Raw genomic sequence first — 25,486 nt, forward strand, 5'->3', positions numbered from 1 at the left:
ATGGCAATCGTAAAACACTCGGAATTCCACTGCCGGTTTTTATAATATAGTCTTAGTAGGTATAAAGCGCGCATGTTTGTGTTTTGTGTGTGTGTGTGTGTATATTTCACTATTTCCGGAAAGACGTCGCATCGTCGTCTTCGTCGCAGCCGAATCGGACAGTCGTCGGCGGCGAGTCTTTTCGTTTTTTTTTCTTTCAGTGTTTTTCATCCTTTATTTTAATCGACGTCTCAAAAAGACGGCATGGCTCAGTGAAATCAGATGTACCTTACGTACCTCATCTACCCCCACATCGAAGTTAACTCGACATTCGACACATTATATAATATGAAATTTCCAAGGCAAATATACATCGTAGGTGTATATAAAATATTCAAATAATTTATAAAATGATACCTTATTGATACCGCAAAAATTGAGCGCGAATAATACATCATATTGTTATATTATTCTTACCTATACACGACGTGCAGGAAAACTCAAAAACTGCTGCCAGACACCACTCATGATAATGATCATGATGATCACACTTTCTGACTAAATTGATAGGTTGCTTGAAAATTTTGACAAATTGAATTTCGCTAGTGACCAGCACATATTATATCGTCGTGGCCCTTTCAAGACTCGGATAGGCCGCTCCTCTCGAATGTCAGCTTCGCCACTCCATTGCACGATTGTTGATATACAATAATATTATAGCAGTGTATATGAGCTATATATTGTATACATAGACATCGGACTGCACGCGGACGTACGCGTATACATACTATAAGAGCATACCATACTAAACGATATTATATCATCATGATTTGCCGACACTTATACGACGATGATATTCAAGTGGCGCATCTGTCCCAGGACCCACTCAAACGAACTTTACACGTATTTAGGAGCATATACCGTGTATAATAATTTAAATGTAATAGGTTTCGTCTGGGCGCGGGTGTTGTACGTGAGTCTTTTTAAGACGCTTTATTAAGAGCTATCCAACTAGTTTTCGATGAGCAGAGCTATCTATATACGTATGTTATACTGCACATAATAGAATAATAACGATAATTCATCAATATATATCAAATACAATTATGATAATATTATGGGTACGTCTTAATATTACTATTATTATGTATATCGTTGCAGACTTGGCTGTCCGACGAAACGCAAACATTGTGTAGTTTATAATTTATCGTATTTACTTATTATATTATAATAATATAAACATAATACCTATGTAAATATTATAATATACAGTTTTTTGTAACACCATACTCAAACGCGTATATCATAATGATAATACTATAAGCACTGCGAGCGGTGGAAGTTTAACTTAACCTTTAAAATTTAAATAATAAACACACATGTTTAGAGTACAATAATAGGTAACCGGACGAAAAGGGACTTTTTGGGGAGGGAGTACGAGAAAGAATAATCAACAAATAATAATAATAATATTATAACGACATCTGGCACACATCGTAGTTTTTTCATTAAAATATTTATTAATATTATTATTATATTATTACTCGTATAATAATAATATTGTATGCTATGCCGTTGTGCCAAAACTTTTACACGATTGCACGATGTGGTCGCAAGTCGATAATATAAATATAATACACATATATCGTAATGAATATTCACACTTGCGTAACGGCGTTCGATTCGAAATGTGTTTAAAGATACAATTATATACAACTATTATTATTATCCCGCTGGCCGCCCTTGTAGTGTTTAATATATAAATATATATGACATACCTATGTGTCTAAACTTGAAACATCACGTACACAGTGGCGTTTTCAGTGTAATACATTTATTATTTTATTGGTTATTTCTTATTATAATTATAATATATGACAGCAGTGTACGAAATATGACTGCAAAGACCTCGCAAAGTGTTTATTTCAGTAACGTTCATGCTTCGTTGGGATTTTCGTAAGAAAGTGCACTTAGGTAATGAACAATGGTGCCAATAATATCATAACTTACTATGGTATCGCTTATTTTATGCAACGAGTGTATACTCTTTGAAATATTATGAACGCATAATATAATATACAGATTGCATTCAAATAGAAGAAATAGAAAATCACATACCTACATCAGGTAAGTAGGGATAATATATATATATAACACATTGCAGATAGCATATTCTAACGTTAAAGAGCAATTGTATAATATAATATTATTATGAAATGTTTAGATGTACAAACATTGAGTTGAATGATAATAATTCACAGTCTTATCAGAGGAATACTCGTTTTAGCCCAGACGTAATAAAGTTGTAAGATTTGAGTTCGTCTAAATATAATCTGAGTTTTTTAAATTTAAAATTAAAGTTTTTTTTTTACTCTAAAACAACTTTTATTATCAGTGTTATCACTGTATGTTGAACATTTGGAAACTACTTTAAAAAGTGTAGAACATTCATATAGTAATAATAATACAATTTTTTTTCATTCGTTATTCGATCGTTTTTAATATTGTAGTTCTACCACTATAATATCGTCTGTATATTATCTATACAACGCTGCGCGATAAACAGAAGATTATATTTTTAAAATAAATGTAATTTAATTTTGTCATGTACTCGGCGTCAACGTTCTCTGCAGGCCACCCTAGTGAACCAGCATCGGCGATTCAATAATTATATATATATATTATATTATAATAGTATTTTGTGTATAGACTTCCAAAACGATTGTGCGAATTCAGCGTGTATATAGGTACCCATTAGCCGTTGTCTATCAAATTTTTTTTTCCCGGTGTGACCGTTTGTATTTTCTTCTACTACCTGCAATTTGTCTACATCATAATATATAGGTAGTTTTCCGATAGTCCCCGTCCGTCTCCCACCATAATCCATCTTAGTTTTCCGTCGGCGGCAAAGCATTCGCCACACAGATGAGGCTGCTGATGCCGCCACCACTCTATAACAGGAAGTGTGTCCAAACGACCGAGAACAGAGCATATATAATAATGTACCTCGCCGCCACTGCCACTGTCGCCACCGTCACCGCCTCCAACACGCGGTCGTCGCCGAGAGTCACGCACTCGCGGTTTTTCTCTTGTGTTTCGCTCGCTGCGCCAATCCACGCAAATGGACCACCAAAAAGAATCAAGAGAATATAATACTCGTGGTAAAAAATAAATATTAAAAAAAAGTAATAAAAAAATAAAACCTTCAGACAGCGGAACTGACGAATACGTGAGCGACCGATTAGACATGCTATTGAAGCGATTTAACTCCGTACAAAAAAAAAAAAAAATAATAATAAAATGGAAAAACGTATATTGTATAATAAATATAAAAAAAGGGTTATTAAGACAAAGCAAAGAGTCCCATCCGGCAACGTGCCTGGCCTGACCCAATTACCGATTTGTCACGGCCCTTGTCTTCGATTTCCGGTCTTGTACGTTGGTGGTGGCCCGGGTTCCTTGACGTCCGGTGGCTGAGGTGCATCGGTTGTTTTCCGGCTAGAGCCGACTACATCATATATTATTGTGTCACGTGTATACAAAACATATATCATTACCCTAAACGATGGAAGGGTTCTATTTTTATACAAGATGTGCCCAGAAAAATTGGTACAGATTCACAAAATCTTTGCATTTTTTATAATGTTAGACTCGTAAACGGGATGCCAATAATAATCCTAAAATAATATGTGTATAGATATTATTTTATCCCCGGAAAATTGAACCTCCTCTGCAGCGTACTTCAATTCAACAACGATAATTTCTCGTATACAACTTGATTATGACAGGATTCGTTAAGAATTCGTGCAGCGGACATAAATCGTAAAAAGTTAAGTATCGTCGAAACAATATCGTTATCTGTTACAACTATTACAGTACAATATTGTATACAACGAAATTTTAAGGTTTGTGTAATACAAATTCTGATTTACAGTAAAATATTAAAACGTTGTCCAGAAATTTGTCGGGGTATTATAGCATGCACATTCACGCGTATTTCTATAGTGTATGGACATTACTATATATATATTTTTTTGACAACTCGTGTCCGCGAACACGATCGGTTTTAATCGTAAATCTAGAGAAGTATATTATATCATTTTTAGAAAAGACAATAATAATGATACGTGCACAGTGCATATATGCTTTATTGTTATATATTATTTAGTATACAACAAGCGATAATATTACTATATATATATACACGTAACACGTAAAACAATTGGCATTTAAGGTATGTGATAGTGCGTTTAAAATTATATTTAGATTATAAGTGTCTGGTGTATGTAAACATTTTTTAAATCTAATAGATTATACATATCATAGAGGCCAATTTATGTTCTAATTGTGTCGGATTTCAAAAAAAACATATGTGATAAAACGATATCGACAAAGTGCGAATATATGTTCATAACAATCACCTACCAGTCAGTATAATACATAAACATATACCTACATAATAATAATATTAAATATCATGCACTTATATACCTAACTAATGTATTATTATGTTTTGATAGTAATATTATATAAGTAATATTTCGACGTTTGGATTAATCATATTATAGACATTTAGTGGTGTCAATATGTGTGTATAATGTACGAATTATAAATGCTTATGATATTTTCAATGAACTAATATTATTATAGTTGAAAAACTAACAGTGATATGTAAAATCTATAACAATGGCTGGTCAAATCGAAATTGTATTAGGTATGTCAAGCGAACATGACGCGGTGTTGGGTCCTACGAGTTGTAGCCCGTTGGCTAAGTTGCTACGACGACGACTAATACAATATTATTGTACGCGCACAGGTAAGTTGTTATTAGTAGGTATGTAGTAGACACCTATATATTATATATTTTATATGTGTTTATATAATATAGATATATTGTATACAGCATCTGTGTACTATGTGGGTATTATTTCCGTTTGACTACAGACAATAGACTCGTTTGGTGGCCGTTTTAGACACGGTGAGCATTATTATACTCGTTGGCAGCGGCGGCGTACTGTTGTAGGTACGTGTATAATATTCGGTGTTGTATGACTGAAAATTTAATTTCCTTCGAGTCGGCTTTAATCAGACGGCCAGGCGAGACGGACGAGACTGCCGCCGTGTAATCTAGACGAGTGTATTAGCACACACAAACACTGTAGGTACCTAATCGATGAAAACGTCTAATAGGAATAAGTCGGACAAAAAATTACAGGTTACAGCGACGTAATTGCACGATTTCGTCTACCCACTTGCGGGGTGGTGGCGGCGGCTGCTGCTGCTGCTGTATTGTTGCTACTATATAGCTGCCGGTTAGCCCGTTATAACCTGTCCCTTCGCGCGCGGTGTCGGGTTTCTAAAACACAATCAACTAATATTCCCTTTTTTTTACTTCTGGTGGCATACCCTCCAAAAAAAAAAAAAAAAAATAAACACTATTATTGCCTGTACTGCAGCAGTCGCCGCCACCGCGCCGCAGCCACACGGCCAACCGACCTTTAAACGTGTGTGGTCATACAACAACAACAGCAGCGGCAGGAGCAGTTCGTGCCGAATTTAATTTCTCCTCGTACGATTTTTTTTCCTTCTCAACACAACTATACAAAATATATGTATAAACACACATACCTATAAAGGTATACGTACTTATAGATCGCACGCGTACGCACGCACGCATGTGTGTGTGTGTTTGTCTTTGTGTCTACTCGCAGGCCCGACAAGGCCAAAAGGATTGAATATCTAGGTACCATATGGTCCCCCGCGCGAGGCCGGCAGGGTTAGGTTGGGTTCCGGTTCAACAGAGAGCAGAAGATTTGACCACGGCGGAACGTATACGTGTTTAATGTCGAAGTCATATTTGTCATTACTATTACGCGACGATACGTGAGTTTAATAATATTATTATTATTATATTATATTGTAGTCAGTAAGCACATAAGTACGGCCGGTGTGCGAGTGCAGGTTACCTTCGTTTAAAAGTGTTACAGTGTTATATAAAACGATACGGAAATTGGCATATTAATACGCCATGTAATATATTTTCTAACAACCCCCTATACGATTTAAGATATATATCGTACAAAGTATAGATACTATACACTAAAACATAATATAATACTTATCAAAACAAATGGAAGATTATGAGAAAAACATTTTTTTTTTGTTTTGTTCTGGATACTTTATCATTATTGACTTATATTATTTTATTAATTGATTTTCACGTGAACCGTATTGTATTTTTAATGTGGCTTGTAGTCATCTTTCCCCTACCACCAAGTAACCGCTTATCATCAGAATATTATGCCGTTGGAATATTCGAAACTCGGTAAGTCTGTTCGTCGTTGCCGCCGCCGCCGAGGTAACATAATCATTTGGACTTTGCCGGTAAGTCTTTGCTGCGGCTGAGTCGATCTTGCATAACGTGAATGTGTTACGACGACGAGTAACGTCGCGGCCGGCAGTAATAATGTTACCTATATAGTTGTTAAGCCGTGTATACGCATGCATGTATAGAGTATACGTCATATATAGTTATATATTTATATAGCGTGTTACCGTGGGAAAAATGTGTGCAACGGTTTACTGTTTCAGTTCTATTTCAATTCGACCTAAACCGCCGTCGTGTCTTCGCAGCCGCCGCGATACCTGCGCAGCTAGCCTGCACACGTTTCTTCGGTGGGGATACAGAAACAAAACGTCGTATTTCGTTTCCAGGCCGCACTGGTTTTTTATTATTTTTTTCTTCCTTTTATCTGTCCGTTGTCGTTGTTTTCAGAACGATAATTAATTACCCGTACCTCCGTTGTCGTTACAACGAATAAATCGATTCACACGGGGAAATCGACAATATTATATTACTATTACTATTATTTATACGCGTCATAATGGTATAATACTTTGTTGTTTTTTTTTCTCGTTTCCGTTTTGAACCCGCTGGTAACCACCATTATGTGTATTTTTATTCTAATAACTGCCATACAATGATAACACTTTCCCGGGGCCTCCGAGCCATATTATTTTATACGATTTACAGTATATTCAAATAAAAATAATCACCGCACGTATTTTGACTTTTCTTTTTTTTATCATCACTCGCCTTAGGTTTCTGGAAGTGATTTTTTACTTTGATATGTTTCTGGAGTATAAATTATGCATTGTGTAAAAGCAATTTATATTTGCGCACTATTATAGTAAAGCATTTAGTTAAGTTCACTTGTATCTTGTAAGCTTATCCTCAATGGTAGATCAATTTATATGAATATCATCGGAGATAAGCTTATTATATTATAATATTATATTGTATACTCTTAAAAATGCTGAAGAAACACCACTGCGCACTCGTGTAAAATTACGCCATGCAAATAATGTGAAAATGTATTTCCTATTTGTACATGCTTATAGTTTACAGTGATCATGAGGAATACCTCGATCTGTACACAACGACACAACGTATAAAATAAGTTTATACAATATATATATATTATACCATATTTATATTTATAGTAATATATATTTGATATACAATTGATTTACATGCAATACCTAAGTCACAAAATTGAAAAAAAAACAATCTTCAAACTATTTTGTCGTCATTTAAAACACGTGATATGGACCAATATAATTATGATTTTTTCGTGTGTATAGGTATGGACCTATGGATTATATATATTATATTTTAATTTACAGTATAAGGTAGTTTTATGAGAACTGGGGGGGAAAAAATACGAAGTTGTCACTCTTTTTTTTTACTTTTATGTTTGTATTGTGTCCTGAAAAAAACAACGTGAGATATACAACTCCGGATGTGTGTGCGGGACATTTTATATATTATATCGTTATTCGTTATAAATATATGTATAATGTATTGCGATATAATATAGACATGTGACACCAAAAACAATCGTCATCATCGTCTACTCTACGTTATATTTTTTTTTTAATTACGTTTATTGCTCCGAACATATTATGTGATGTATAGAGTATTATTTTAAGCGAAATACCACACTGTAATCAAATATTTAGAGCATGATGGTTAATGCGATGTCAACCAATTATCGTTTTTTTAAACGTGAACACATTTACTGTTGGTACTTAAAAAAAATCTTGTTATTTATTCGCAATGGGGTCCGCCGTGAATCGTTTACTACATACAAGTATTATACCTATATAATGAACTGATGACAATGAGATGTATTGAATAATATAAATAATATGACTATATGAGCACACGCACTGATAAGACAGAAAACCGAAAAGCCCAAGTACGCCTGCTTGTAATAAACTCTAAATCTAAAGTTTGTCGTTGTACCGTTTGTATATAGGCCACGGGAGTTCAATTAAATTTTAAAAGTCTGACACATAGTAATATAAATGTATAATATAATAATAATGTATTATTTTACCGCAGCAGTTAATGTACAACACACGGGCACATGGTTCATGCGTTGGCTTAATAATTTAGAAAACTGGGTTAGTTTTTTTTTTTCGATCGCATTATAATATCTAAATCACAATATTCATTGTAAAATACTTACCATTACAATAATTATTACTTGGTTTGCCAGGTTTTTCTTTTTTCTTACATATTGGGTAATCTAAACTTAAACGTTATTTTCATGTCACTTATATTATATCGTCTATATACTGACTAGAACGTATTATAGGTAGGTAATAGGTATATATGTTTTTGATATCGACCTTGGACAAATAATCTACGATATTCAATATTATATTTTAAGCGCTTCGACAACAGATAAAGTATTATATATATAATTAATTCGGTACGCATAGTATAATAATGATAATTTCATAATGTCACATAGAGATATCAGATACTGCAGCTGGGGAAACACATAGTATATAGGTACGATGACAGTAGTGTTTTCTCTATATATATACATAGCCTACTATTGTAATAATATTATATTATTGTATAGTGTGGATGATAAATTGTGACGTAAGAAGAGTCTTAAATTATAATATTATAGTGTATAATGCGAGTACACTGCAGTCACAACACCACGACGGTACGTTTTCGGACTGACTTCTTATTGTTTTGTTGTAATGTTCTTGTGTTTTAATTAATTATTTTTAAACGATTTAAAGTTTAAAGTTTAAAGTACCTACCAAAGTTATACAATAATAGGGATATACTATCCAATATATTGTTATAAAACCAATATCGACCATTTTAAATTTTGATTTAACAGACCTTTTATAAACGTTCAGAAATAATATAAAATTACTACGCGCAGTTGAACTACGACTGAAAAATATTCGACGAGTTTATTTTTCATTTCTTGCGAAAACACGTAATCCTCTCAGTAGGTAGTAATAATTATATAAGTAGCTAAAATAAAAAGTTAATTTAAATAACCTTTATGAACACTAAATCTTATGGAAAAAACGAGAAATTACCCGGTAAACTATAAATGTCTTGTATATTGTTGAAAAAAATCACTACGTATACTATTATAATATAACATAAACGTATATGACGATCCTGCGGAAGCGTATGTCGTATACATATACAGTATACACACGATTTTGTTGCCGAACGCGTTTAACTCATTTGCGTGTTACACTAATCATCGAACCTCGCCCGATAGCATCAAAACTATCCACGCGGCGTACATTACAGTGTATAATATATATATATTATTATTATAGTGTTATTATGGATACGTTTATATAAATATATGCACACGAATATAATATATGATATACATATTGGGATTGGCATCGACAATGAATATTCGGTTTAGTTCATCAAACATCCCGTTTGTTCTGTATGTATATTATTAACACCAAATAAAATATAACAATATTCTATGTAATGTGTATAATTTGCATATTATAATATACGTTGTAATATAAAGCAGTGGTAATTATTAATCAACAATCACATTATTTTTACCGTCTGCGTTATCATACCGTGAAGAGATGGGAAGAAACGGAAGTAATAGAATTTCGTTTACAATACGTACGACGACCGATGATGATGTTACAACGTATAATCTATGATTTTCGTTCTTATTATAATTCACCGTCTTATTCGTTTCAGAAGAATTACGTGATTTAGAATTTATTTTTGTATTGACCTAGTTATGTCATCATATAGTTTTACATCATAGAATTAATATACATCACAAACCGTACTTGAAAAGATGACAACACCGTAGAAAAAATTAAATTTTTTATGAAATTTTGAAAACTGCCATGTACAGAAAATGCTAATATAAACATTTGGTGAAAGTTTAAAATATCTTCGGTTAATTCATTTCCGAATTAAAACAAAATAAGAAAATCAATTTTGTTGAAAACTGTTTTTGCGTAAGAATTCTGATTTTTCCCAATAATTAAGAAAAGTACCGGGATTTTTTACTTTTCACCCCTCAAAGTACCAAATAGGTTCATTTTTATACAAGAAAAGATACTGAAGCATTTTTACTTCCAAAATGTGATGACACAAAAACACATCATTGTAAAATTAATACCTATACATCTCCGCATAGAATCTAAAATATAATTAAAACAAGTATCATGATAATGATAAACCATAATAAGAATGTGTACACATTGAATAATAAGTTAACCAAAATAATATTATTATAAAAAAAAAATAAAAAAAACTCAATATGTAATTAGGTGGATGTAGGACGGAGGCGGGGTTTTGTTTGAGTAGGCCTTTATATTATTTTATTGACGTAACGACATGTTATAAATATCTACCTATAATACATATATATTAGATATATTTAATTGTTCGTTATATTTTATAATATTAATACCATAGAAGGTACTACGTGTCTACGTATACGCGATTAAGTCTAGTTTACACCATTTAAATGAGGAAGAAAAATCAGAAAACCATTTCCGTGTATTTTCGCACGTGTAAACTAGTATACATTTGGTATACTTAGATATTTTTATTATCTTTAAATTTGATCTGTATAACTGGTGTTTTTGATTGAGTGAACAAATTCCAATTTTTACGTAAACTCTACTTATTAGTTATTACAAATTTTATATTAGGCTGCTCGTGATAATAATAATTTTAATTCAGTTAATATACATTAATGTGAAAAGATCTAAAAAAATTTAAAGTTAATACCTAGATTTTTTTAACGCAGTTAAGTAAATTAAGAGTTAGAATCTAACAATTAACTTATTAACTTAAGTATTGTTGACATTTTGATTAGAATGCTTTACGCATGGTATATTGTTACCATATTCAAACAAAAGAGATATCTAATTTGTAGGTAATAATATAATAGTTAATGGTATACTATAAAATAATTATAATCAACTATTAAAATCACAGTAGTTAACTATACATTTAGTTTAAAAATCCAGCAAAAAATGTATTTCCAAAAAGATATAATATATCTCTGCATCACTACTAAAAATATGTTGTTCTGTCGTGGTAATATATTCTTGCAAGCTTTTTCGATATGATATCGTGGTGATGTCAAAAAGCATTCTGTCGGTTAGTTTTTATTTCTGCGGTAATATCTATTATACCGCAGAGTGGGCCACCGTGTTTCCAGTTTTCTGTGTTAGCTTTATGGGAATGGTTTCCTGCATTATTAATTTTTGGCTATGTCATAGAATTTAATAGGATTTCCGTCACCGTCGTATATCGTCAGAGAATCACTCGAGAACCCGCCGAAGTTGTTACCCTTGTTCCGCTCCGGCGAAGAATAAAATCAGAGAAAACAAAACGATTTAAATTATATTATAATGATAAAATATATAATATATACAAACATAATTTTAATAGTAGTTGCTTCTTAATACACATTGTATTTAGTGGCTCATTGACTAAATTCTGTACAATAATAATAACCAACAGTAAAAGCTGATATCGATTATAAAATATTCATATCCTGATGACGAGGTTATCGTTATAGTATGCCTACGGTATGTAACGGCTTACCAATTTACATCTTAAACAGACTATAGTACGGCGGTGGGTACACATTAAATTACGCGATGCCATGACGGTTATTTGGCGGATCCCATCTCATGAATAAACATGTGTATGTGTGTGTAAGAGAGAGTACATATATGTTTCGAACGGACAAGTTACAATATTACGTCAAAATCTATAACATCGGACGTAATTTTCGTGATAAATATATGTGCGACGCGCAGTGCGCAACTAATGATTTCGAAGCGTCCGAATACGCACAGATAATACTATTATACGTATAAATGTACAATATAGGTACCGAAATAATGTGTGTAGCCTACACAAATTGCGTGGTAGTACCTAAAATGTAACGAAAGGTATAATATATTTTCAACGGCTCTTTTCATATAGTATAATTTTGGAAATATGGACAAATGCGATAACGTCACGTTAAAAAGTCGTAGTATTTCGACGCAGAAATTCGATTAAATACAATTTATCGATATCATATAATGACCACAGTGTTTGGTCAATGCGACTGTGTATATTTTATATTATATAATTGTATAGTTATATGTAATATGAATATATATACAACATGAAAAATTGTTACTATCATACGTGTACCTATACTACCTATATATAAATACTATATATAGACAGGACTCACTCTTTTTCCGACGACCGAATTAACTCCACCGCCACCACCGCTGCCGTCATCACCGTCGTGTGACCGAATGAGACAAAACTACGGCTTAAAACGGATACTTATAAACGCGCGTACACGGCTGTGCTGCAGTTATTATTTATGTTGTGTATATTATGAAATATGACGTTCTTAACTGCACCGCGAAGATGCATACGGATTAACGCGTGTATGTCTATATACGTTTGCGGGGAGAGGGTGGTGTTAATTTTTTTTTCTAACGCCGTCGATTTGTCGGTGACGGTGGGAATCGTCGTGGTATATATAATAACAATAATAATGGAATAGTATATTTATATATTATACACCTACTGCACGCCCGGTGGTACCTACTCTGTATTATGTATTATAATATGGAGACCCGAACTACGGAGTTCGTCGTCATAATAATATTGTGTATAAAGAGGCGGAAACGTTCGAGTGCGTTTAATAATGATAAAGAAATAATAATAATAATAATAAAAAACAAGGGAAGAAGGCTGCAAAGAGAAAGAACACATAACAACACGAATGTAATAATATTGAATGCCGCGTCTAAACATTAATACTAGTAATAGTAGTAGTAGTAGTAGTAGTAGTAGTAGTAGTAGTAGTAGTAGTAGTAGTAGTAGTAGTAATAGTAGTAGTAGTAGTAGTAGTAGTAGTAGTAGTAATAGTAATAGTTATATAGTATTATTAGTAGTATTATTATTATTATTAGTAGTAGTAGTCGTAGTAGTAGTAGTAGTAATAGTAGTAGTAATAGTAATAGTAATAGTTATAACTTATAGTAAGTGTGTAAGTGTGTGTGTGTGTGACTAGTACTCCTGGTTACCCTGGGCCATGTAATTATCTTTAACGTTTTCCATTGTTCTGCGCGGCCGCGTTCCTTCCTATCCTCCCCAACACACAAACGCGCGCACAGTGTGTCGGTTTCACTGCAAAGGAGCTTCTTATAACCTTATCAAGGTCATTCATCGCGACTATACGAAATTATATTGTATTGTTAAACAAACATAATCAAAAACAACAAAGTGTTTACCGAATGTAGATATGGTTTTGGTTATACATCAAAACCTTCACGCATTCGATTCTTAGGGTCGTATTTATAGTCGATGCTTTAGCAATAAGTATTGCTTAGACTAATTTTCATAATTTAAAAATAAAAAACACCATTGTAAAACCACTAGCTTTCTCGCTCCGCTCAGAGTCTAAAAAAATGTGATAATAATTAAAACAATGCTTAAGGTAGGTCTCGACCAGACTCGACCAACCTTAACTTAGGTAATACTTTTTCTTTTCTTAAGCCAAAGTCTCATTTGATTCATAAGTACATATAGCTTAAGCATCGACATGTATACGACCCTTAGACTCGAGTTTCATTGCGCACACACCCCTTATCGAATGATACAATTAATATGGTTGTCATTATTTATTATATTATCTTATGTATTAGGTAGTAAAGAAATCTTTACACCAACTTTATAATAAAATTAGTAGGACAGGTTCAGAACAAATACTTAGCAAAGTAAAACCGTTTATAAAACTAAGGTTGTTTCCAATTACAAAAGTTTCACTTTTTGCACTCGTACTCTTTCGTGGACATACACTACTATGTTAAAGCACCTTCATCGATAATGGTTATAGGCATTTTATAATGTTACGGACAAAAATCATCAAACTCCGAAAATCGACAATCGTACACAATTTGTTTGGTTTTATTTATTTGAAATTATTGAGTACACAATTTAAACGTATTTAAGTATTTTATAATATCTATTAGGATACCATCATAATCGTCTATCATAATTGTTCATAAGATAATATTTACGCAGGATAAAAATATATCCCCGGAAAACATTTTTATTAAATAATGCACATCGAGTCCGTTCCGTATAAATACGATATGAAAGTATTGTACTTTTTATACCATTTTTTTTTTAATTGTATGAACAACAATAATTATTTATTATTCCCACGATATTGCGACATTGCTAATGCTTACATTAGAAAATACATCAAAACAAACGGTTTTGATTTTATGCTTATAATATAGAACACAAGGAAAACAATCTATGCAAAGAATTTCGTAAACATAATATTATAATTACAATCGTTTTAACGTGCAGTGTGTACGTAGTCACCACTCAGACGCCTGGAAAAATCTTTTAAATTATTTAATTTAAAAAATGTAAATTTAAGGTTATTTCATTATTTTAAAATAAGCTATAATATTTAATACCAATTGAGGAAGATGGTGGGTGGCAAGAATTCCGTAACCTATGTTATAGATAATTAATTAATTCACTTAAATTTGACACCGTAAAATATTATATTAAGTACATAACGTGTATATACGACGTGTAGATACCGTGTAGGTACCAATTGATTCGTTTCACAGTAAACATCCATTATCTCGAAAAGTATTTACACTTCAGTCATTTTATTTTTTTACATAGGTAGTTGGAAATAACAACAAAATAATATTTTTGTTGGATTTGTTTATCGTTATAATTTTTAAGTATTTATGTTTTTTTGAATGACGGCACGCAATTACAATTTTCAACTTCATAATTTTATGAAAATTAATATTTTCATAGAATTTTAAATTTTGATGTATAAAAATTAAATTTCGAACGAGTTATAATTATTTTAAGTTAGATTAGTGGATAGATGAGCCAACATTACGCGGTGTACAAATGTGAAACCACTCAGCTCATGTAAACTGTAAATACCTATTTTAAAACTAAATAATTAACTTTTAATTAAAAATACGATTTTTCTACATTGAAATTTTCAGAAAAATGTTCTACATTCCTATATTAAACTAAAAATATATGCTGTCATTTAAAAAATAAAAACTTAAAAGAAGAAAAAAAATTTTTACTTGAAATTATGTAAAACAAAATATTTCCGAATACGTTTATACTTAATTTTAGAAATAATCATTTTTTAATATTAAAAGATTCTCGCAATAGAATATGTATACTATGGAATTTATACTTTGTACATAAATGTATAAATATATTTAAAATAATATATTATTTTCGCTTCAACAGTCGGTGGTCACGACCTTCGTATTATTATTACTGTCATGAGTTAAGTCGCGTTTATTATTTTCACGATAACTCTGCGCAACGACAATTATAACACTGCTGCAGCATGTACATATATAAACATACCTACATACCTACTACAACTACCTACTGCGTGTATGTATGATATTATTATAATATTGTGTTACTCCTCCGCACAGACGAGCGTGTGTCTACTGTCTAGACGGTTTTCACAGTGCACTCGTACACTGCCCAAATTGCGCTTGTATGTGTGTATACAATAATAATACACCGGTGATATTATAATATGCACTATATCACGCGGACACGCGTGCTTGTGCCAAATATCAAGAGAGACGAGGTTTTTTGCGTACGATATACGAAATTACAACACAATATATACCTTACCTAGGTAATTTGTAATACTGGTCCAAAACTACGGGAAACCCGTCAAAACTCAAAAGAATCTAAAGAAGTGTACTCGATCCCTGCGCAGTGCAAACGGTTTGTAATCAAGTATAATAATAGTCTGCGTTACGTACATATATTTTAGAAAACGGAACGATTTTTGCGTGGTCCCGCTGACGGATTTCGTAACATACTCGATATCTATATGTACCCACGACATGGGTTTCGATGTATCCAACGTTTAGGTTTACGTCTCATATTTTTGTGTATACAAAAAAACGGCCAGGGTCACCATATGGCGTCACGTGGACGAACTTCACGTGACCCGTAGATAAGAAATTTATTTTTTGTGATTATTCATTAGTTTTCTTTTTCTTTTTTCTTTTGCCATTACTTTCTTTGGTTAAACTTGTACATTAAATTATTATGACCCCCAAAATATTTTCGAATTTCTAAAGTGGCCCACCAAATCTATTAATCGGTGACCCCTATATAATCGAAGTAGATGTTTTACGCGCGGTGAAAACGTCACAACGTTCTCAGATTCTTTTCTTCGTCCGACGAACGTACGCGAGGGTACTCCGTATACCCGTCTGCTTTGTCTCTGCATTACGGACACACGAGTGTTTACATTACGACCGCCGCCGTCTATACGATGTATATTATATTATTATTCGATTTTACGTTTTACAAGTGCTTTACCGAGCGCATCATATATCACATATGCGCGTATTATAATATTATTAGATAGATATACACACAGAGATGCCACACAAACCGTGCCGTCGTCGGATCCTGGACTAATCGATTGGTATATTACATATAAGTATACAACATAATGTGTACTTTTGTCTCGTTGACAATATTTATCGTGAGAAATAATATGATTATCGCACAATCATTACGTGCACACGTGCGCGCTAGGACGAAAACCAATTTATGTTGTATAACGCATAATATGATATATATATATATATATTATATTATATTATGTATACTGTAGTACGCACGTATATAGTTATTATTTTAATAATAATACAACGCATATTATACGTATGTATTTACGGCCTTGCGGGAAAAGTCTTAAAAAAATGGTACGCACGTAGACAAAAAGTATAAGAATGTACCAATAGTATAATATATACGAAATATGTATGTTTCGACGATCCCTTTTATAGTAGTATATACTCGTACCACAAGGTCCCTCGATCCAATATACTTTAAGTCATATGAAAATATCTAAATCGCCGATCGTAGTTGACAATAATGATATAATTTCGTATTTCCGATACTCCCCCGCGCAAAGCTTTATAATATATGATTCACCTCCGAGCACCGGAACGCGGTTATATTATGATTCTCGCTTGTAACCGGATGGGTTTTCAAAAATTTAAAGTCGTAATTTTTACGAACTTTTCAGTGTATGGTAGGGTAGGCATATTTTAATTATCTTATGTTAATAATGTTTATAAAGGTATAAAATATTATACGAAATTGATCTAAACTCGTCGATCGAAAAATATTATAGTTTTGTGAATAATATTTAGTATACTCTATAGTCTATAGCATATTATATTTAATCATTATAGGAACCAAATCCGTAGAAAACCATTGATAAGTCTTCGCGATATCCGGATTTGGTTGGTATGTCGAAACGATGGATCTATGTGCTATTATTATATATAATCTAATATATATAAGTACCAAAAGAAATCAAAATTTGATAATTTAATCGATCGTACATTCGATGACAGAGAGGACAACGGCGGACGGTTAAAATGTTATAATAATAATAATATAACATATATGTACCGTCGCGCGATTATCGACACGAAAATAGTGGCTCGCCCATCTGGATCGTTATAATATAATATTTATCAATCGATAAATAGTGTTATTTTTTCTCCACCTTTCGGCACTCCATTTTACCTGAGCGCACCAGAAATTAATGGACGACCGCACACGTCGTCGAAATACCGCGATTGCCTCGAACACTTCAAATATTTTTGTCAGAGGCAAGACTCACAGTGTATGCGATAAAAAAAACTACCCTTATACATTTTAATATGTATAATGTATAATGTATATATAATATTGCGTATATAATATAGGTACTACGATAGTTACGATGAACGTGTGCGCGACTTTGAACCACCTACGGTCCCAACCTAAACTAACCTACAGTTTCGGCCGTGTGAATGACGATTTTATTCGAGACGAGTTTGCGTGGGAGTGCTGTTGTAGATGACGGCCAGACGATATGATATAAATATGTGAATAATAGGTATAGGTGATAATAATATGATGCAGGTCTTACCTTGACGCGCTGCCCTCTGTAATTCTCGGAAAACGGGCGGCGATGCGGTTCATCTGACATGAGGAAATTACGAGACAAGCCGATAAAGTTCCGTTGGAATGTCATCGCACTGTCATTGTTGTCATAACTATTAATATGCATTCGCGATTGATGACGTGAAAACGGTTTGATCGGAATCGAATTGTGCGATGGGCGCGGCGGACGTGGATGAAAAGACGTCGTTTTTCTAACACTGTCTGACCGCCGACGAAAAGTATCACGGTTACCCGCTAACAAGTATACCGTAACCACGGTGACCCGTGCGGACCGCGGTCGCAAAATGCATACCGCAGTCGTTCCGTTAAAGTTTGTACCATGGTCGGGGTGATCGTCGTCCATTATGGTTTACGTTAAGCTGAGTTATAACTTTCAACTGTACCGTGTCGTACATAATATTATACTTTATAATATATAATATATATATATATATAATAGACTATAGAGTCACAGCTGATATTATACAGATGATAAACTACATTGATAACTCGCGATAATTATAGGCGAAGTCAATATATGCACAATTTTAGTGGGAATAATGGATTTTATCACAAAACATTCTGTGCTATGATCTATTATCAACACAATCCTTTTATACACGCATGCATTTATAATTTATAATACACCAAAATGAAGGCAAACGACAGCTGCGTTAATTTAAATAGTATTATACAGTACTTGGCAGTCTATAGTTTTTATTTTTTTAGCTACCTACATCGTTGTGTGTATTGAGTTGGATATAATATTCAACTTGTAGCATAGGTAACGCGTGTAACCGAGATTTTGTTACCTACGTAATAAGTATACGAAACGATATGAGTATATGACACGATGAATTCGTGGAAATCCGACATTTTTTTACTCGGAAACGGGTAACCAAAATATTTTTCATTGGGCAGTCATCATAATATAATAATATTATTATAGAAAAACTACAGTGACCATCGACCGTTTTCTTCGCGTCTGATCTCAATATGTTTCCCAAATCGTTTTCCCATCGCCGTTCACGAGTGCGCATAACATTCCGGTGAAACGCTAATAAATTGTTTAATAAATTTAATAATATTAATTATTGCGATACTCGTCAATTCCGTTTTGACGAAACGCGTCACCAGTTTTCCAAGGACTATGAACCTATACGGCGGCACGTCAGGGTATTACGTATATCAGTCACCTATAATAATAATATGTTATAGAATATTATGTCGTGTGTGTATTATTCGCAAACTTCTCGTACAAGGACGGCTCCACGGCCATAATTTAGAATTTATTGTAACACTACATAATATAATATAACGCAGTATTTATTTAGGTATTTTATACATATTTTATACATAATATTATTATATCAGGTTTGTAAATCCAAATAAAACTTGGGTAAAATAGTCGCGTGATTGCTACTCTCCAAATCTTTAAATACGTATAAATATTTTTGAAAAATTGTCTTAAGATTTTAATCACATTATAATACATTAATACGTATACTTGTAATCTGTATGCCTTAATATTTATATTATGTAAAGCAATGTTACGTACAGTGACCACAGCAACCGCCGATTGTTTTTCTTAATAAAAAATAAAAATTATACCATAATATCGATAGATACCTACTTAAAAAGTTAAAAATTATAAAAATCAGAATTTAAATAAATCCTTAATTTTAACAATAGACAAGGTTACTCTGAACAGGCAGATTTACAGTATTATAGACAAATATTAGAGATGTATTTATAAAGGGTGCGAGGGTGGAGCGATAAATCGCCCAGGAAAGAACTTTTTATTAGTATTTTTATATTTATAAGTTATTGTATCGAATATTGTATTCTCACTGGCTTTCTTATTCAACCATTTTTATAAATCTTAAAAATTTAAACCATGTTGCTGTTAATGTTGTGCAGTCATAGTGTTTTAATTAATAAATGAAATATGTAGGTTACCTAGTAGAGTAATTTATATAAAAACAAATTGCATTCTTCTAGGAAAACGTATTTTTATTAATTTCGTCTCTATTATGTACCTATATCGAACTTAAAAGACATAATGTCTTGACCATCATGTGGCGGGAATCGTGTTCTTGATAGTAGGTAATAATATGTGTTTATTTTTCCTTGTTGAATTTGTTTTTCCTATTTATGTATTAAGACGTATACAATTATTTTTTATAGTCGACAATTCACATTTATGAGGATAAGCGGATGAGGATCTAGCAAAAAAAATTATCACTGGGCCACGTAATTCTCAGTGTGTCTCAGAAGACAACTGCACTATTTATATAAAATATACCTTATATGTTATAATAATAATATATTACATTTTAGTGGTCAACAGCAATAATGCGTGTACAAATCACCGAAAGACTAGTTGACTTTCACATCGGTTGTGCACGCCAAAGTGGTATAATGTTTACAATAAATTACATCATCCAACAGCGGCGGTGAGGGCTTCTGCAGTCCGAAATTAAAGTGCGACTCGTAGTCGGTTTAAAAACCTCACATTTATTTAATATAAGTATAAGTACTCAATAAAATGTTAATTTTTCCCGCGTATAATATAATACTTATTTTTAAATACCCACGTAATCTATTACAATGCGTAAGTCACCAAATAAATGACGAAAGAATCGGAAAAATCAAAGGTGAATTTAATTTTTGAAGAAAAAAAACTGTATTGCACAAAGCGATCGCATTTCGCCGGTATCACACGAGTGATAATATACGATGTTTTTGGTCATTGGCCGCCCTACGTAACATAATATCGTGTCGTAGCCGTCGCCGCCGCCGCGGAAACGTCCAAAAATAGTCGTTAACGATTCCTAGCCTAGCTCCTCCGGCGCACCGCATTCGAGACGACGCGAAAACCTGAGCCGCAGAGTCCGTCGAAATCGGTATTATGTTATAATTATAATATTATACACCCGTTATAATGCGTATATTATGTTTTGTATCGATATAAGTCGTGTGATAATGACGAGATCTATAACGTTTAAACCCTCACGCGCGTGTGTTTAAAATTCGAATCCTAATGATTCCGCCAGACGATGACCGCGACGACAAATCTGGCGTGAAAAATCGTCGAAACTATAATATTTGAATGAGGAAAACGCGATAGTGCAAAAAACACCTACAGTGTAAAGAAAAAAGAAAAACCATACGACTACTGCAGAATTATATTTTTTAATATTATAATATATTGCACAGATCTCTGGCCGTGTGTACTGCGCGTATATCACGCGTGCGTAAAGTGGGCACTCGTGAGCGATTTCGTAGTCGGAAAACCTACTGACTCATATTATCGCAGAGACAGACGGAGGAGATAGAGAGAGGGAGACACGGAGAGAGATAGAGAAAGAGAGTAAGATGTACTGGGAGAAATAGAGAGAGAGAGAGAGAGAGAGAGAGAGAGAGAGAGAGAGAGAGAGCGATATAGTGAGAGAGAGAGATGGTGTGATAGGTAGAGCGAAAGAGCGATGGAGATAAAGCAAGAGAGCGATAAAGCGAGCGAGACGAGGCGGCCGGAGTCGTCGTCGTCGTCGTCGCCGCCGTACAGCCATCCGAAAATAGATGATTTGGACGCGTTCCACGCGGGAACGTATATACGAACGGCGTTCCGCGCGGCGGTAAAAAACGGCGGATTATAATATTATATTCGTTTACGTGTAGAATATTAGTAGGTATATTACGCCTAATCGGTGTATCGGTAAACGTTTTTATTTTTTTATTCAAAAATACAATTTTTGAGGTTCGCTTATGTGATTCGAGTATATATTTCTATGTAATAGGTATGTTATACTGGTAGTAAGTTACGGTCGTCGATGTGCAAGAGGTAAGTTCAAGTGAATAGCTGCAGTGAGTTTTTAACTAATAGTAGTGGGCGTACAACAGTATCGGTTTTACTATTTTCGAAGGGACTTTTGTTGTTTTTTGTGGGTGAGTGGGTGAGATTTCGGAGAACCGTTTTTGAGTCAACAAAAATTTCTATGGACCAGAAATCGAACACGGGCGTTCTGTGAAAAATAGCAAAATAATGGTTGGTTATATGATAGATAGTATTGGTACTATATTATTATAGTGTTTTCACTAAATTTCAACTATTTTAATGGGCATTTTAATATTAATTAAGTTTGCTGTCCCTGTGCAATTTATAATTGTAAGTCCCGGGAAAACAAAAAATGATCACTACTGACTCAATCCTTAAAACAATATCAGTGAACTATTTGTATCCTATATCTGGCTTACGTGCAACATAATATAGAAAATGTAGCTTTGTTGTATTAAGAGTGAATTGCACTAGGTATAGTTAAACCTTAAGTTAAGTAAACTTTATGTGTGTTTGTACGTGAGCATTATTAAATTGCATTGTTTGACTTAACTGAAATATCGTAAGAAGTCAAACGCACAAGCAAAGATTATGTTAAATTTGATAATATTCAATTAATTCTTATAATTAAGCTAATAACGGTTTTAACGGTTTTAACGAAAATTTGACACATAGCTCGTGGATCAGAGTAATAGTAATAAGACAGAGAAGAAAATGCGCTGACATCCTCTCAGTTCAATAAACAATTATTTTCAGATGAATAGTAGGTATACAATGTTCGTATATAGATACAAATATTTCTCATATTATAATATAGGTACCACTAAATAACCGTGAGTCCAAGTGCGGTTACACTATTCCTGCACGCCGACCGTCGCGGCAATGGGCCATTTTAATACGGACCACTAGTTCTAACCTTTTGGTCGTAAATACGTCCAATAATGGAGCTTCTACGATTGCGAAATATCACAACACGTCCGTCAGGTATGTCAGTCATAAAATTTAAAAATGCCTGTGGAGCCCAATATAGTCTAATGGATATAATATGCATGGGCGTATTTATAGGCACAGTCCTATAATAGGGCTTAGAGCGGTGACATTTTAGGGGTGGCAAATGTTGGCCTGATAATTCACTCGGATATCAACGGATAGCTTCTATTTGTATACGTGTACGTTATTCGGTGAAAAAAAGGAACATTAATTATTAGTAAATTGTTCAAAATAAGATGTTCTATACTATATTCTACTAAAATCAATCTTTATTTTTATATACCTAGCAGACGACTACAATAAAATAGATATTATATTAATTATATAAGTTTACCGTATACATTTTACGAGGAATGGGAGGGTGGCATAGGTGGCGAATCAGGAATAGTGTCTACTATAAGGTGTAAAACCCTAAGTACGCCACTTCTAGATACTATACTAATGATTAACATATTAACGCGGTAAATGGTACTCACCACAGTCCCTGCACAGAACCTTTTGCACGGCGTCCACGTTCTTGGGCGTTCGCAACACGGGTTCGCCGAGCACGGACAGATTGTGCGGCCCGACGCCGGCCACGAACACCAGGTACTTGGCGCCGCGTTTGATGTTGGCCTCGACGGTCTGACCGCCGGCGGCCGGCGCGAACCGCTGCACGCACTGTGCGTCCACCCGGCGCTGGAGCGGCGGCCTCCGCTGAGGTGGGTCCCGGTCACCGCGCTTCTCGCGAAAGTTGAGTCGCACCGGGCTGCCGACCCGCAGTCCCTCGTACGTGACCGCCTGCATGGCGTCTTTGTGCACGCGCTGTACCACGAACGTGACGCCGTACGTACCATCCCCGGGCCGTACCGGGCCCTTGGACCGGACCTTGCCCTCGAACACCACGTCGGACGCGTACGCCCGAGCCGACACGTCGTTGGTCTCGTCGCCCAGGTGGGCGCACGGCGCCATCCGGCCCGCCGCCATCGCCGCAGCTGCCGCAGCCGCACTGCCGCCGCCAGCCGTCGAGACGGCCGCGGCCGAGTGTAGCGCTTCGACCCCGCCGCCGCCTACGATCACGGCCAGCACGAACGCCGTCGTCCACACGGCCAGCACGGACGGCGACGGAGACGAGGACGACGCCGTCCGACGACGGCGACGGCGACGGCCACACGCGCAAACTGCACCTGCTGCGCCGTCACCACCATTCGACATGTCGCGCGTATCACCACCACCGACCCACTTCTTTGTACGGATTGCGTCGGTCGTCATACGGGTCCGTCATTGCAGCAGTGTAGATGTAAGGGGTAGGTGGTATTTTGGGTATTTTTGAGGTGGCGCGAAGTGGTCGTCGGCACTGTATTTAGCGATATCGACGGTTTAGAAAATAACAAGAACGAAAAAAACGTAACGCGTATTCAACACGAAAACCACGCGAGTGTCACACGGCACATAATATTATGATAGGTAGATTTATTATTATTGTTGTCGTTGTTGTTGTTATGCTGTTGCGGACGAAATGTTCTGTTAGGTAGTGTCCATCGTGATCGCACACGGTCCAGATTGATGATGTATTATTTTATATAGATGACTCTTTTTCACCGCGAAGTGCAAACGACGAGAAATATTTAACAATCGTCGGGACCGATCAGTGATATTTCATTGAAAACACGAACGGGAAAAATTTTTTTAAAAAATTATCTAAAAACGCAATAGCTTAATATTTTATTTTATTTGCGAAAAAAATTGTATATCTTTCAACAAACAAAATACTAACGGAACGGAATATTTTTCTAAACACCAATCGGTTTCACACTCGACTCGCACGCGTTAACGGTAATGTGACGACTGGCGGCGGGGCACATCGCATGATATACGCGCGCACGTGGGGTAAGTCGTCCGAGCACCGGTGCACTCTTACGCCCCGATTACGAATAGCACACTGCGAGAGGTCGCGCGCCGCCGTCGTCGTCGCTGCCGCTGCCGCCGCCGCCGTCGCTCATTGGTCAGTGCCATCTGACGGACGACCGCCGGGACGTTTACGTTATTAATTATTTTATTTATTACGCGCGCGCACGTTTGCGCTCACACACACACAGCGATACATAATAATAATAATAATAATATTATGTTGTATGCAAAAACATATATGTATGTTACAACATGTATGTTGTATGTATACCTATGCATGTACCTATGTGGCTATGTATGTATATATGTTTGTGTGTATCAGTCATATATATATACGAATACGATGTACATGTATTATATTATAAAATTTAACGCAACTCTCCACTCATTATTAT

General features: G+C 34.7%; 1 protein-coding gene across 5 annotated transcripts in view; it reads right to left on the reverse strand.

The window, feature by feature from the left end:
- The window catches only part of LOC132938341 (protein vein), a 64,993-nt gene extending 39,863 nt beyond the window's left edge, over positions 1-25,130 (reverse strand). For all 5 annotated transcript variants that reach the window (XR_009663900.1, XR_009663899.1, XR_009663901.1 and 2 more), the window contains exon 1: positions 23,678-25,130. Coding sequence is in view for 2 of the 5 variants with exons in the window: in XM_061005122.1 (XP_060861105.1) it covers positions 23,678-24,452 (775 nt within the window). In the remaining 3 variants the exon portion in view is untranslated. The remainder of the gene's footprint in view (positions 1-23,677) is intronic.
- Between the last annotated feature and the right edge of the window lie 356 nt (positions 25,131-25,486).

This window comes from Metopolophium dirhodum, chromosome 2 (assembly GCF_019925205.1).
Source record: "Metopolophium dirhodum isolate CAU chromosome 2, ASM1992520v1, whole genome shotgun sequence".
NCBI classification, from domain to species: domain Eukaryota; kingdom Metazoa; phylum Arthropoda; class Insecta; order Hemiptera; family Aphididae; genus Metopolophium; species Metopolophium dirhodum.